The sequence below is a fragment of the Poecilia mexicana genome, unplaced genomic scaffold (genome assembly GCF_051168715.1).
Source record: "Poecilia mexicana isolate PSO_F unplaced genomic scaffold, ASM5116871v1 scaffold_10, whole genome shotgun sequence".
NCBI lineage: Eukaryota > Metazoa > Chordata > Actinopteri > Cyprinodontiformes > Poeciliidae > Poecilia > Poecilia mexicana.
Window position 1 is genome coordinate 26,936,592 of NW_028263379.1, and position 13,462 is coordinate 26,950,053.

At 46.0% G+C, this 13,462-nt stretch overlaps 1 protein-coding gene across 1 annotated transcript in view; it reads left to right on the plus strand.

Moving 5' to 3' along the window:
* tenm2a (teneurin transmembrane protein 2a) overlaps nt 1-12,720 on the plus strand; it is a 328,161-nt gene extending 315,441 nt beyond the window's left edge. Inside the window, exons 25-36 of the mRNA XM_088009751.1 lie at nt 689-862; nt 1,094-1,731; nt 2,000-2,175; nt 4,732-4,967; nt 5,191-5,487; nt 5,728-6,285; nt 6,391-6,660; nt 6,779-7,189; nt 8,032-8,142; nt 8,235-8,502; nt 8,840-8,970; nt 10,136-12,720. Of these exons, the coding sequence (XP_087865877.1) occupies nt 689-862; nt 1,094-1,731; nt 2,000-2,175; nt 4,732-4,967; nt 5,191-5,487; nt 5,728-6,285; nt 6,391-6,660; nt 6,779-7,189; nt 8,032-8,142; nt 8,235-8,502; nt 8,840-8,970; nt 10,136-10,873 (4,008 nt within the window). The 3' untranslated portion in view covers nt 10,874-12,720. The remainder of the gene's footprint in view (nt 1-688; nt 863-1,093; nt 1,732-1,999; nt 2,176-4,731; nt 4,968-5,190; nt 5,488-5,727; nt 6,286-6,390; nt 6,661-6,778; nt 7,190-8,031; nt 8,143-8,234; nt 8,503-8,839; nt 8,971-10,135) is intronic.
* The last annotated feature ends 742 nt before the right edge of the window (nt 12,721-13,462 follow it).

Here is a 13,462-nt window from a genome sequence, read left to right on the forward strand (position 1 = left end):
GAGAACCATGACTCGGGTAGGACAATCTGTCGAAAGCACAACTGTTGGTTATGCACTTCAGAAATGCATTGCACATATCTGAAAGTGTGGAAAAAGACTCTGCTAAAAGAAAGTCATAAACTTTACCACAAACCTTTTAAGGGACAAACACATGGAAGAAAGTACTGTGGTCAGATGAGATCAAAACAGAACCTTTTCCAGAACAAACACCACGGCGCAGAGACTTTTCTTTGCCATTTAACTGGAAGATAGAGATTGACTATAGACTGGAGGGCAAAGGCTCACTTCCCAGTAGGACAACAACACTAAACACACAGCCGGAGTTACAATGGCATGTTTTAGATCAAAGCATATTCATGTGTTAGCAAAATTCAGACCCCAAATCTAATCGAGAATCTGTGACGTGTAAACTGATGTTCACCAACACTTTTCATCCAAAGCGACTAAGCTTGAGCGATTTCTGAGTGAAGGTTTTACTTCCAGACCTACAACATGTCAAAATACATGAAATGTAGCCCATACTTTGATATTTTGTTTGAAAACGACATATCCTTTCAACCACATAAAGTCCCAGCAACGGTTCTGGTCGTGATGTGGTAAAATGACACACAGATGAAGGAATATGAATACTTGTGCATTTCACTACAACCCCATAACTGAGTCTTCTTTCTTATGTCGTTTCCCGTAGGTGAGCATTATTGCCGGCCGGCCCATGCATTGCCAAGTGCCAGGCATTGACTACAGCCTCAGTAAGCTGGCTATCCACGCCGCCCTGGAGAGTGCCACAGCCATCGCCCTGTCCCACACCGGCACTCTCTACATCGCTGAGACAGACGAGAAGAAGATTAATCGAGTCAGACAGGTGGGCCCTGGAGAAACCTTGAGCTCTGTTGTTTGTCTTTCCTGCTGGTTTAGAATAAATTTGCTTCTTTCAAGATATTTTTGGCTGCTAAGCTTGGCAGCTCCTCTGGTTCAAGCTGAGATTTCCAGATTACAGTACTCCTACTTCGCTTTACCTCAGACTGAACTTTGCTGTTGGCAGAAAGCTCCGTTTGATCACGCAGCTCTCCTCTGTTCTCTGCTCGGGCTCCAGGTGAACACCAACGGAGAGATCTCTCTCCTGGCCGGCGCAGCCTCCGACTGCGACTGCAAGAACGACGTCAACTGCAACTGCTTCTACGGCGACGACGGCTACGCCCCCGACGCGGGCTTGAACTCCCCGACGTCCCTCGCCGTCTCCCCCGACGGCACCCTCTTCATCGCCGACCTCAACAACATACGCATCAGGGCGGTGCGGGCGAACCGGCCGGGCCCGGCCCTCTCGAGCGTGGGGTTCGCCGGGTCGGCGCAGTACGAGGTGGCGTCGCCGCGGGAACAGGAGCTGTATGTCTTTGACGGCGAGGGCCTTCACATCCAGACGGTCAGCCTCGTGACCGGGGAGCCCCTTTATAACTTCACCTACGGCTCGGACGGCGAGCTGGTCATGCTGGTGGACAACTGCAACAACACCGTCAAGGTCAGGAGAGACGGCCAAGGGCAGGGAGGAGGAGCCGGCCTGCTCAGGCTGGTGCTGCTGCCCGAGAATCAGGTGGTGACCCTCGGATTGGACCCGACCGGGGGGCTGCGCAGCGTGTCCGCCATGGGCCAGGAGGTGGCTTTGATGGGCTACAGCGGGAACACGGGCCTACTAGCCACCAAGGCTGATGAGACCGGATGGACAACTTTCTACCAGTAAGTCTCAGCAGAGGATCTAAAGTAAAGGTGCATGATGCCCTGCTCTGGTCCAATTTCACATGTTATCCTTCTGCCCCCTAGTGTTCGCTTTGAAAACTACATCTAAAACCTGTACCAACACTTCCTTCAACAGTACATTTATTTGCCAACACCTTTAGCCCTCATGTGTAGAAATGGGGTCCAACTGACCCCACACACGTAAAATTGTATAATTAGCCACAGTCCTCTATGTTTGGGTTAAATCGTATCCTTTCCCCCGCCCCAGGTATGACAGCGAGGGCCGCCTGACCAACGTGACGTACCCGACGGGCATGGTGACGAGTCTCCACCGCGAGATCGAGCGCTCCATCAACATAGACATCGAGAGCTCGAGCCGGGACGACGACGTCACCGTCATCACCAACCTGTCCTCGGTCGAAGCCTCCTACACGGTGGTGCAAGGTAGGCCGATTAAACGCAGCAGCAGGGACTCACTTTTTCCGTGTTCAGATTTATTTTTTCTCCAGCCTTAAAAAGTCCAATCGGAAGACTTTAATTAAGTAACGACGAGTCACACAGAGTTCTCCTTTCAGGATCGCAGCCTCCCCTCTGTCATGGTAAATATGCTGGCCTCCCATTTTAATTTTCATTCATTTATGTGCGCGCTCCGGGAGATTATTTTCCTCCCCTCTGCCCCGCCTTTCTCCTCTCAGTCCCTCTTATGGTGGGAAAAAAAAATAAAAAATTACCAATATATAAGTTGTTAATCCCATCTGGGTCATCCAGCTTTTGAATGTCATCCCAGCAAAATTCATTAACTCACGTTGAGTGAATCCTCCTCATCCCTCAAGCTCTCTCTCCGTCTCTCTCTCTCTCTCCACACGCGCACTCAGCCGGTCCCCATGATCCCTGAGCTTATTTGGTGTGTTTAGAAAAGAGGAGGAAGAAGAATAATTGTGTCCTTCCCCTTGACCGGCGCGAGCCGCGGTGATGCTGCTAGCGCGGATGTCGAGCCGGATGGGTTGCGGATGCAGTCGGCGGCGCTCCACCTGCGTTTCGGCGGCCGGCGGAGCGTTTGTTCGCCGCGCTTTTAAGTCATTTAGGGTTTCCTCCAAACCGTGTGGCTTTTCAGCTCAGCCTCTCCGCTGACATCCTCACTTAACCGTCTCCCCTCGCTTCCCGCTCTTCCTCGCGCTCTTCATTAACTCCTGCGCAGTGAATTCTCCCTGGCCCCTCAGGCTCTCATTTCACCCCCTCTCTGTCTTTCCCTCAACCTCGCCGCCGTTTTATTACGAGGTTGTTCAGACAGAGCGAGCAGGAAAGATTTATCTAAAGGCTGGTGCTGCCAAGTCAGTGGAAAAAAAGAAAAAAAAAAAAACGCTTCACTTGTCTGTTTGAGGCATTGTTAAAATGTGCCTGGAGCTTTATTACAAATTGGCCTTATGGATTACTGTCATTTATGGCAGAGTGTCAAATTAAAAAAAAAAAAAAAACTGAGCTTCTCACCTTTCTGTAAATTGAATAAAGAAAGATCCAAACTCTGCATCTCCGGGAGAAATCAGCTAAAAACAATTTTATCTCCATCATTGTCATCAAGACGTCTGTTTCCAAACTTCAGAGGGGAAAATTAGCCTCGGCATTAGGGACGGGCTTATCTCACTCCTTTCTTGTGAGAAAGACAATAAATTGTAAAGATGGAGAGATGGTATAGGGACATCAGTTCAGCATGAAGGCTTTCATTCAGATTATTTTTCACTCTAAAGGACATAATCAAGGAAACCATCTGTTTTACAGACTGGATCGTGTTATTTTTGACATGAGCCTTAACTGAAAATCTCTCATGTCGATAAGATACCAGCAGATGTAAAGGGCCTTTTTCTGTGTGAAAAACACACAAGTCCTCTTGCTTAATGTGAACCAACTTAAGCTAAACTAACTTAGATCATCACCCCCCCCCCCAAAGGTGGAAACCATGCATGTCTTTGTAAGGTGGGAGGAAAGACCCCAGTATGTTAATCCCAGCCAAGACTCTAATCTAGGACAATCTTGCAAGATTGTCTGAATCATTTTTATTTCTAGTTTTATTCTACATTTAAATATCGCATTGAAATAAAATGACTGTTTAGCCACTTGAATTTGAAAAGAATTCATACTCGGTGTATAAAGGTACTTTGCATATTGACTTTACAAACGATTTCCATTGTGTCATTGCTAATCGGAGCTAGCACTAGCTTGATTTAAGCACCAAGTTTAAGTTAATGCAGGCAAAAAATATATGTAATATTAAAATACAGTTGTAAGAAAGCATAAAGTGTGGATGTAAACATAGCTTCTTTACCTGTTTATATTGGTGTTGTGGTCAAATATTTGGTCAAGGTGTAAAAGTTAAATATAGCTAGTAGTCGCTTGTGATAAATACTTGGCAAGTAGAAATCTGTTAACTTCACTCCACAAAATAGTTATTTTTAGTGTGAATTGGAGTAATTAACACAACCAGCTGACATTAACATTAGTACACAGTACAATTTTATGATTTTATCATTAAATCTTATCATGGAGTCCAAATTGGCAGGTTATAAAAGATGTGAGGCTCCTTTTTATCTCTTTGACCAAAGGATTTGTTAGCACAATCCAGCAGAATTTACCCAATGCCTGGGTTCTATAAATAACCATTCATTTTTTTGTGTGTGTGTGAACACAAACTAAATATATGTGGTTTAAGAAATAAAAAATAATACTAATTAAGCAATAAACACCACTTTCACATTTACAAGTTTCTGTAATGTTTAATTTATTAGCCTTAGCCTTATCACATGTGATTTTTCTTCTGATCTAATCAAGTTGTATTTTCTAACCATAAATATTGGCCGTTTTTCCTCATTCCATTTCGGACCACGTTGAACCGCAATCAATATTTGCTGTTTGAGATGCTAGATGTGTTTGCTGCGGGCTCCAAGAACCCGATTGCAGAACGTAGTCTTTGCTCCTAAACTCTGTTTTCTTGATCTCTCCCTACAGACCAGGTGAGGAACAGCTACCAGCTGTGCAACAACGGCACCCTGAGAGTGATGTATGCCAATGGGATGGGCATCAGCTTCCACACCGAGCCCCACATCCTGGCAGGCTCCGTCAGCCCCACCATCGGGCGGAGGAACATCACCCTGCCCACTGACAACGGCCTCAACTCCATCGAGTGGCGTCTGCGCAAAGAGCAGACCAAGGGTCGGATCACCGTGTTTGGGAGGAAGCTGAGGGTAATTGCTAATTTTGTAAAGTGAATGATTGATTGATTTAAACACTCAGTGCCCAGGTATTCACAACTCTTAAACTTTTATTTATTAATTTTTTTTCGTTTACGATGTAATTTCAGGTGTTTTTTGTGAAATAGTGAAGCGGTGTAAAACCTTTGTACGAAACTTTGCTCGTTTTTGAACCTCAAAAACATCTGCTGGAGTGAATCGACTGCTTTTCTCTTAGGCTCACGGACGCAATCTTCTCTCCATCGACTTCGACCGCAATACCCGCACTGAGAAGATTTACGACGATCACCGCAAGTTCACGCTGCGCATCATGTACGACACTCAGGGCCGCCCGGCCATGTGGCTGCCGAGCAGCAGCTTGGCGGTCGTCAACGTTTCCTATTCGCCCACCGGGCAGCTCGTGGGTCTGCAGAGGGGCAGCATGAGCGAGAAGACCGAGTTTGACTCCCAGGGTCGCATCCTGTCCCGGTCGTTTGTGGACGGCAAGATCTGGAGCTACAGCTACCTTGATAAAGTAAGTACATCCATCTTTAAAAGAGCCATGCAGGAGTTAGGTTTTGCCAAGAAAGGCAATAGCGACGGTAATTTGAATTGGGGAATTGAATGAAATGATACATCACTTTTATGGTCGCGAAGGTGCAAATTTGTCAAGGGAGAGCAAATTACCCCCGGTGCTATTTCACAGGAGGCAAGTCATCCATTGATAATGCTATTATATTAATCTGTATTTCAACGCTTTGCTCTTTTCCTCCAGTCCATGGTGCTGCTGCTGCAGAGCCAAAGACAGTACGTCTTTGAGTTCGACGCCTCGGGGCGGGTCACAGCTGTCACCATGCCCAGCGTCGCCCGCCACACCATGTTCACGCACGTGTCTGTCGGCTACATCCGCAACACCTACAACCCCCCGGAGAGCAACGCCTCCATCATCCACGACTTCAGCGAGGACGGCCGGCCGCAGGCCACGCACTACATGGGCACCGGCCGCCGCGTCCTATACAAGTACGGCAAGCTGGCCAAGCTGTCGGAGATTGTGTACGACAGCACCGTTGTCACGTTCGGGTACGACGAGACGGCCGGCGTTCTCAAGATGGTCAACCTGCAGAGCGGCGGCTTCTCTTGCACCATCCGCTACCGCAAGATGGGCCCCCTGATCGACAAGCAGATCTACCGCTTCAGCGAGGAGGGCATGGTGAACGCGAGGTTCGACTACACCTACCATGACAACAGCTTCCGCATTGCCAGCATGAAGCCCGTCATCAGCGAGACGCCGCTGCCCGTTGACCTCTACCGATACGATGAGATCTCCGGAAAGGTGCGCCCGTATCGCCAGCTCGGCATCTTCGTCTCTCTTTAGGTGCCGGATGTGTTTTCTGTCCTTCTGCGGACTCTTCCCTGACTATTTCCCTGTTTCCCACAGGTGGAGCACTTTGGGAAATTCGGGGTCATCTATTATGACATTAATCAAATCATCACCACAGCCGTAATGACGCTGAGTAAGCATTTCGACACCCACGGTCGCATCAAGGAGGTCCAGTACGAGATCTTCCGTTCGCTCATGTACTGGATGACGGTGCAGTATGACAGCATGGGCCGGGTTGTGAAGAGAGAGCTCAAGATTGGGCCCTACGCCAACACCACTCAGTACCGCTATGACTATGATGGAGACGGACAGCTCAGTGGTGTCAAGGTGAATTTCTGTTTGCACAGATTGAGTTTCCCTCCTCCGGCCCCCCATTATGTTACCAGGGAAAGTTACGCCTGCAGTGTCGCTAAAAAGCTTTTGAATAATTCACCGTTTTGCACAGGTGAACGACTGGTCCACCTGGCGCTACAGCTACGACCTGAATGGCAACCTCCACCTGCTGAATCCGGGCAACAGCGCCCGGATCCTTCCCCTCCGCTACGACCTCAGGGACCGCATCACCCGCCTGGGAGACGTCCAGTACCGCCTGGACGAGGACGGTTTCCTCAGCCAGCGCGGCTCGGACGTCTTCGACTACAATTCCAAAGGTCAGCTCCTGAGGGCCTACAACAGAGGACCGGGCGGCTGGAGCGTGGTGTACCACTACGACGGGCTCGGCCGTAGGGTGTCCACGCGGAACAGCCTGGGACAGCACCTCCAGTTCTTCTACGCTGACCTGAACCATCCCACCAGGGTGACGCATATCTTCAACCACTCCAGCTCTGACATCTCATCGCTTTACTACGACCTGCAGGTATGTTTGAGTTATCAGTATGTGTCCTCGTATTTCAGTACAGCACCGTGTGCAACGATTAGCACTCGTCGTAAAGATGTGCAAAAGTCTTTAAGCTGAGTGTCTGTCGGTGCAGAAGCATCATCTTTACAGGTGACAAAAATCCCAAGAGCCAAAGTAATCTGCCTGCCGAATCAACCCTACAGAGAAGGGCGACAAAAACATTTTTTAATTTGTATTTTTTTAGTCTTATAGATTAATCAAAGGCGTTAGGAGGTGTTCATTTGTAATCCTCAGCTTGCTGTTTCCCTGGGTTATAAATGTGACATAGACGCTCATTTCTTCTTCACCAGTCTTTAAAATATGAAGGACTATAAAACATTGGCGTTCAAATGAATTTTTGAAAACACCGCACCATAGTGGAGGACCCATGATGCTGTGGGCGTTTTTCTCTTCCAAGTACTCTGGGATCTTGAGAGTGCCTGACATGATGACGTTTTTAAAATACAAGATTTTTTTGTTTTTTTACTAAACTCTAGTATTGTCATTGGGTCAAATTACCGAATTAACAGGAAAAATGGTTCACCAGGCTTATAGCTGTTGTGTGCTAGCTACATTTTATTCCCCAATTAAACGGATTTACTTAAATGTAGGGTTAAAATACACACAAGCATGAACTCATTTTAAGGCTTTCTGCACATCTTTACCAGAGGTTGCAGGATGCTGAGCATCAGGGAGCTCTGATCATTTCTCTCTGGGATTCACAGGGTGAACAATGCAGCCCAAACAGTTTCATTTTGTTTCATGTCGTTTTATCTTTGAAGGAGCATTGTGACCTAAAAATTGAATCATCTCTTCATTAGGGCCACTTGTTTGCAATGGAGGTGAGCAGCGGAGAGGAATATTACATCGCGTCCGACAACACAGGAACCCCACTGGCAGTTTTCAGCAGCAACGGGCAGATGATCAAACAGGTACAGCCCAACATTGTTTAATCTGTTATTTTTTTTATCCTTGTACTGCATTTCCGTCAGAGAGTAACGTTTCTCCTGTTGGCTTCACCCAGGTGCAGTACACGGCCTACGGTGAGGTGTACCTCGACTCTAACCCAGAGTTCCAGCTGGTGGTGGGTTTCCACGGCGGCCTGTACGACCCGCTGACCAAGCTGGTTCACTTCACCCAACGAGACTACGACGTGTTGGCCGGACGCTGGACCTCGCCCGACTACAGCATGTGGCCCAAGATAGGACGAGACCTCTCCCCGTTTAATCTGTACATGTTCAAGAACAACAACCCGCTCAGCGACATGCTGGACGTCAAAAACTACGTGACAGGTAGAGAACGTCGTCGGGTGTTGATTGTTCCTTCTCCGGGATAATGAGGCATAACGCAATGTTCAGACATGCCTCGGATCTGCCGGGTCCATCTTGGGACATTCAACTCTGGGAGGTTTTTAATTTCAGCTCACTAAACGTAAACTGAGCTTTACTTCAGCTTTGATAACGGCAGTAATCTGCAGGAATAAACAGCGATTTCTGTGTGATTCACAGAGGCGACACTCTTGGTTTTTTTGGGGGTTTTTTTTAAATGCTAAAACTGATGATTCCTTTCCTGTCATGTCTAACTGTGTCATTTAGCAGAGTGTGTTTTGTGTCTCGTCTGCTGCTGCAGATGTGAAGAGCTGGTTGGTGATGTTTGGCTTTCAGCTCAGCAACATAATCCCAGGATTCCCTCGACACTCGCTCTACTTTGTGGAGCCGCCGTATGAGCTTCAGGCCACCCAGCACTGTGAGAACGGACAGGTAAAGTCAACCATCCAAAAAGTAAATTGATGCATATTTTTACAGTAACTATAAAATACTTTTTTTTTTTTTACCAAATTTTGAGTAAAAAAAATTGTTTCTTAAAACACTACTCACATTTTATCTATTGCAACCACAGAAATGACTGCTTTATTCCAGATTTTATGTTGTAAATTAATGCAAAATAAATAAGTGGAAGCTAAAGGATATATGATTGTATTTTATTTTTTTAAATAAAAATCTTGAAAGTGTTCTGTGCATTTATACTCAGCACCTCTAAACCACGTTTTGCTCCAATTACAGCTGGATTTGTTTTTTTTTTTTTTTTTTACGCTTTGTTTTGTACCGACATCTAGAGTGAACTTTCTGTTGTCTTCTTTGAAAATAACTTTTTAAGATCAATCCGGTCAGATGAAGAGTAGTCAATATTAACTTTTACCAAAGATTTTCAATTGAATGTAGTTTTTGGCTGTGACTAACCCTAACACATGAATATGCTTTGCTTCTAACCGTTTTGTATTCGCTGCGTTTCCGTCACAAATACGTACAAATCTTTTTTATATATATATATATATATATATATATATATATATATATATATATATATATATATATATTCTGCTAATGTCAAAAAAAACATAATTTTGCAAATGCGGTGTCTCCGTTAAATAAAAACTGTGATTAAAATCAAAAATAAAAACAAAACATGGTGGAGACAGATGTAAAAACTTACAAGAGGTATATTGATATTTCAGTGCCCATAATCAGCCATCAGAGGAGACGTTGGCGTCGTATTCAGGCATTGCAGTGACAAGTTTTCTATCTCATGCAGCAATTTGAATTTTGACCAAGAAGTCGAGTAGTGACTGATTATGGTTTAACTTTCTGTAGAAGCCCAAATGCTCTGAAGGCTTTTGATTGGACTGGATTTGTTTCGGAACATCAAAGCAAATACCAAAAATACCTTCCCTACATTTGGTGTTTGTAGAAAACCATAAATTATATTGTTAAATTTCACAATTTTGCACTACTTTCAGTTGAATCTAATACATTTCATTTAGTGGTGTGGGCATCACAAAGTGACGTAATGTCCATTTGTCTGGAAGTTGCTCTGAGTCGTAATGTTGTGTTTCAGTGACAAGTTTTTGTTTCTTGGTCATGTTAGCTCATCACCGGCGTGCAGCAGGCGGCAGAGCGCCACAACCAGGCCTTCATGGCCCTCGAGGGCCGCCTTCTCAACAAAGAGCGCCGCAGACGTAAAGACAAGCCCGGCCACTGGTTCGGTACCAGCACCCCCATCGTCGGCCGAGGAGTGATGCTGGCGCTGAAGGAGGGCCGCGTTGTGGCTGGCGTGTCGCCGCTGGCCAGCGACGACAGCCGCAAGATAGCTCTGGTGCTCAACGGCGCCCAGTACCTGGAGGGCACTCACTACACTCAGGACGGGAGGGACTGCCACTACTTTGTGAAAGTGGGGTCTGCCGACAGCGACCTGCTGGCCCTGGGGCTCACGAACGGGCGGAAGTCTCTGGAGAGCGGCATCAACGTGACGGTGAGCGGCCGGTCGAGGAGAGGCGTGACCGTGGAGTTCGCCGTCCCGTCGCTAGTGCTGAGCATTCGCTACGGGCTCTCTGTGGACGTGGTGGACGAAGAGAAGGTAAGACTGCTGGAGCTGGCCCGACAGAGGGCCCTGGCGGGGGCCTGGGCCAAGGAGCAGCAGCGCGCAAGGGACGGGAAAGGCGGCAGTCGCCTTTGGACCGAAGGGGAGAGGCAGCAGCTTCTAACGGCGGGTCGGGTCCAAGGCTACGATGGCTACTACGTGCTGCCGGTGGAGCAGTACCCAGAACTGGCCGACAGCAGCAACAACGTCCAGTTTCTCAGACAGAACGAGATGGGCAGGAGGTAACAGCCCACCCGAACCCCGCTGACTCTTCCCTTCTCTCCTGACATCTCCGGATTTTGTCCCTTGTTTTTTTTTTTTTTTTTGTTGATTTTTTCCAACCCAGCCTCCTTAACCTTCTTACTCCTCTGAAAACCTACGGAGAACTAACCAACAAACGGGGTTACTCACGGAACGCTGCAGGGACTTTTAAAAAGTATGAAAAACATATTGTTGATTTTACTGCCACAGGCAAAAAAACAAAAACAAAAAAAAAAAACAAATACAAATGTTTAGTCAATTTTTTTTTGTTTTTTGGAAAAAAAAACAAACAAAAAACTTTGATCAACTGACAAAAAAAAAAAAAAAAGAAGAAGCACTGAAGAACTCTGATAACTGTTGCTTACCCAATAAGAAGATTCCCCTTTTTAAAAAAGATAGTGATATTTTCGCCCATATTTATTGGGTCACATCGAGAGCAGCCACGACAACGCAGGGAGGAGGGAAGGGCGGGGGTCGCGCGCCGCGGCAGCCTCCGCGAATCGCGGCTTGTCTCGTCTCCGATAAAGAAAACTGAAGGCAGAGGGACCAAAGCGGAGACCGATCCTCCTCAGAGCGCAGCCAGCCATCACCCGACATGCATCACTAAACAGCGACGCCAACGCGAGCCGTCTCCCTGTCTCAGGCCTCCCATTGTCCGTCCACCACCGTCCGTCCAGTTCCGCCGCCGATCAGCCAAGCAACAGGACAACGGCATCCATGAACATCCGAGCTGATGAGGATGAGCTGAAGCATAAACTCAAAAAGAGAGAGAGAGAGAGAGAGAGGGAAAACAAACAAAAAGTCAAAAAAAAAAAAAAAAAAAACGACAGCTATATCTGTGGAAAGTGGCATAGCACCACGTTGTTTATTTTGCAACCGGGGGTGGGTGGGGAGCAGAATCACACACACCCTCCCCGCCCCCCATACATATGTGTCAGACTACACTTAAAAACTTCAGGATGTTGCGTATACCGTAGATGCCGTAGTTTTGTACGTTTCAGTCGCGGTAGAATTGTGAGATTTTCACCAAGGCACTTCTGTACAGCGCGATCAAACACTCAAACACACACACACACACACACACATCACTCACCAAGTCCGACAGACATGCTGAGTTAGTATTTATTTGGTTCGTTTCTTTTTTTATTTATTTATTCTTAGTACTAAATGACAATCATGAATGAGTCACCAGTTCTTATCGAGACGAACATCGATGGACGAGCTTCTTTTGTTTTGTAAGATATGTAATAAATGTTTTTTTTGTTTGTTTTGTTTTGGTTTTTGTATTTGTTTTCGGTTTGCTGACAGGGGAAACAATAGTCAACTGGCAAAAAGAGTAATTTATGTAATGAGGTGTTTTAAAAAGCAGTTTATACTTTAAATAAAGTCTTTAAAACTGTGAAATCTGTTTTTTCGAAGTATATTTCGATGTACAGTGTATAGACTTAACTTTATGCAGCACAGTAGAATATTGTTCAGAATATCAAGTTTTATATTTCTAAGAGGAAGTGGCTTGTAATGTGCGAAACCTTTAGCTGCTCTTACTACTCTAGAGTTTTGTGGCACTCTGATACTCCATTATCTACGATATCGGTCCAAAGTTTCTTTTTTCTTATTCTTTTTCATTTCTGTTTGTTTGTTGTTTGGAAGCAGATTCTTTCTGTCCTAGATCCCAACAGCAGTAGCAGTAATGGATCCCTCTCACTGTGAGGAGACTCGTGCTGGATGTCATAATGTACCAAATCAGTATTATCAGAGGATGATTCTTATACATTCACTGAAACGAGGCTCTTCTGAGAACCTTATCAATAAAACATAATTGTTTACTTCAACTGAGCTTTCATCTCATCTCTTGTGTCTGAGGACGGCGCGCCATCGTCGTTCAGGCACCAGCGGTCCGCTCTCATTAGTTGCTTCTCAGAAGCAATCTTTGGAACCCTGGTGATGCGCTGGAAAGCCAAGGTTTCCAGTCTTTGTTAATTACGCATCATAGTCAAGGAAACGGTAGATTTTTGAGTCAGTTCCTTAAATGGGGACAGGATTATGTGTTTTCCCTGCAGTGCCGTTTTATAGCGCAATCAAGTAACTGTGTTACCTTCAGTTATAAAATGCTTTATATCAAATATCACTTAAAAGACATTTGATGTTATAATGAAATTGGGCCTCTGTCTCTTTAAGAAGGACCTGCTCTTTCTTAAACTCCGCCTCCAGGAAGTCATCACAACGTTTTTTACTAGCGTTTCACTGAGAAATACAGTAGCTCCTATAACGAGCTGGCTAATTGCTGCAAGCTGCTAATGGCTGCTGGCCTCATAGAGGCGGGAGCTCGGAATGAGCTGAATGGTTGCCACGGGAGATTAAAAGATTTCTGAAACATTCATGAGAGAATCAAGGCAACACTCCAGGTATATTTTTGATGACGGAATAACATTATAATATGATGTAAAGCTCAAAAAACATACATAACACTGCCCCTTTAGAACAAGGAGAACGTGTGCTAGCAAACAGTAGCCCCCAGCTTCTGTTCTCAGGAACTATGTGGATGGAACAACACACATTTGGTGCGTAAGTGGG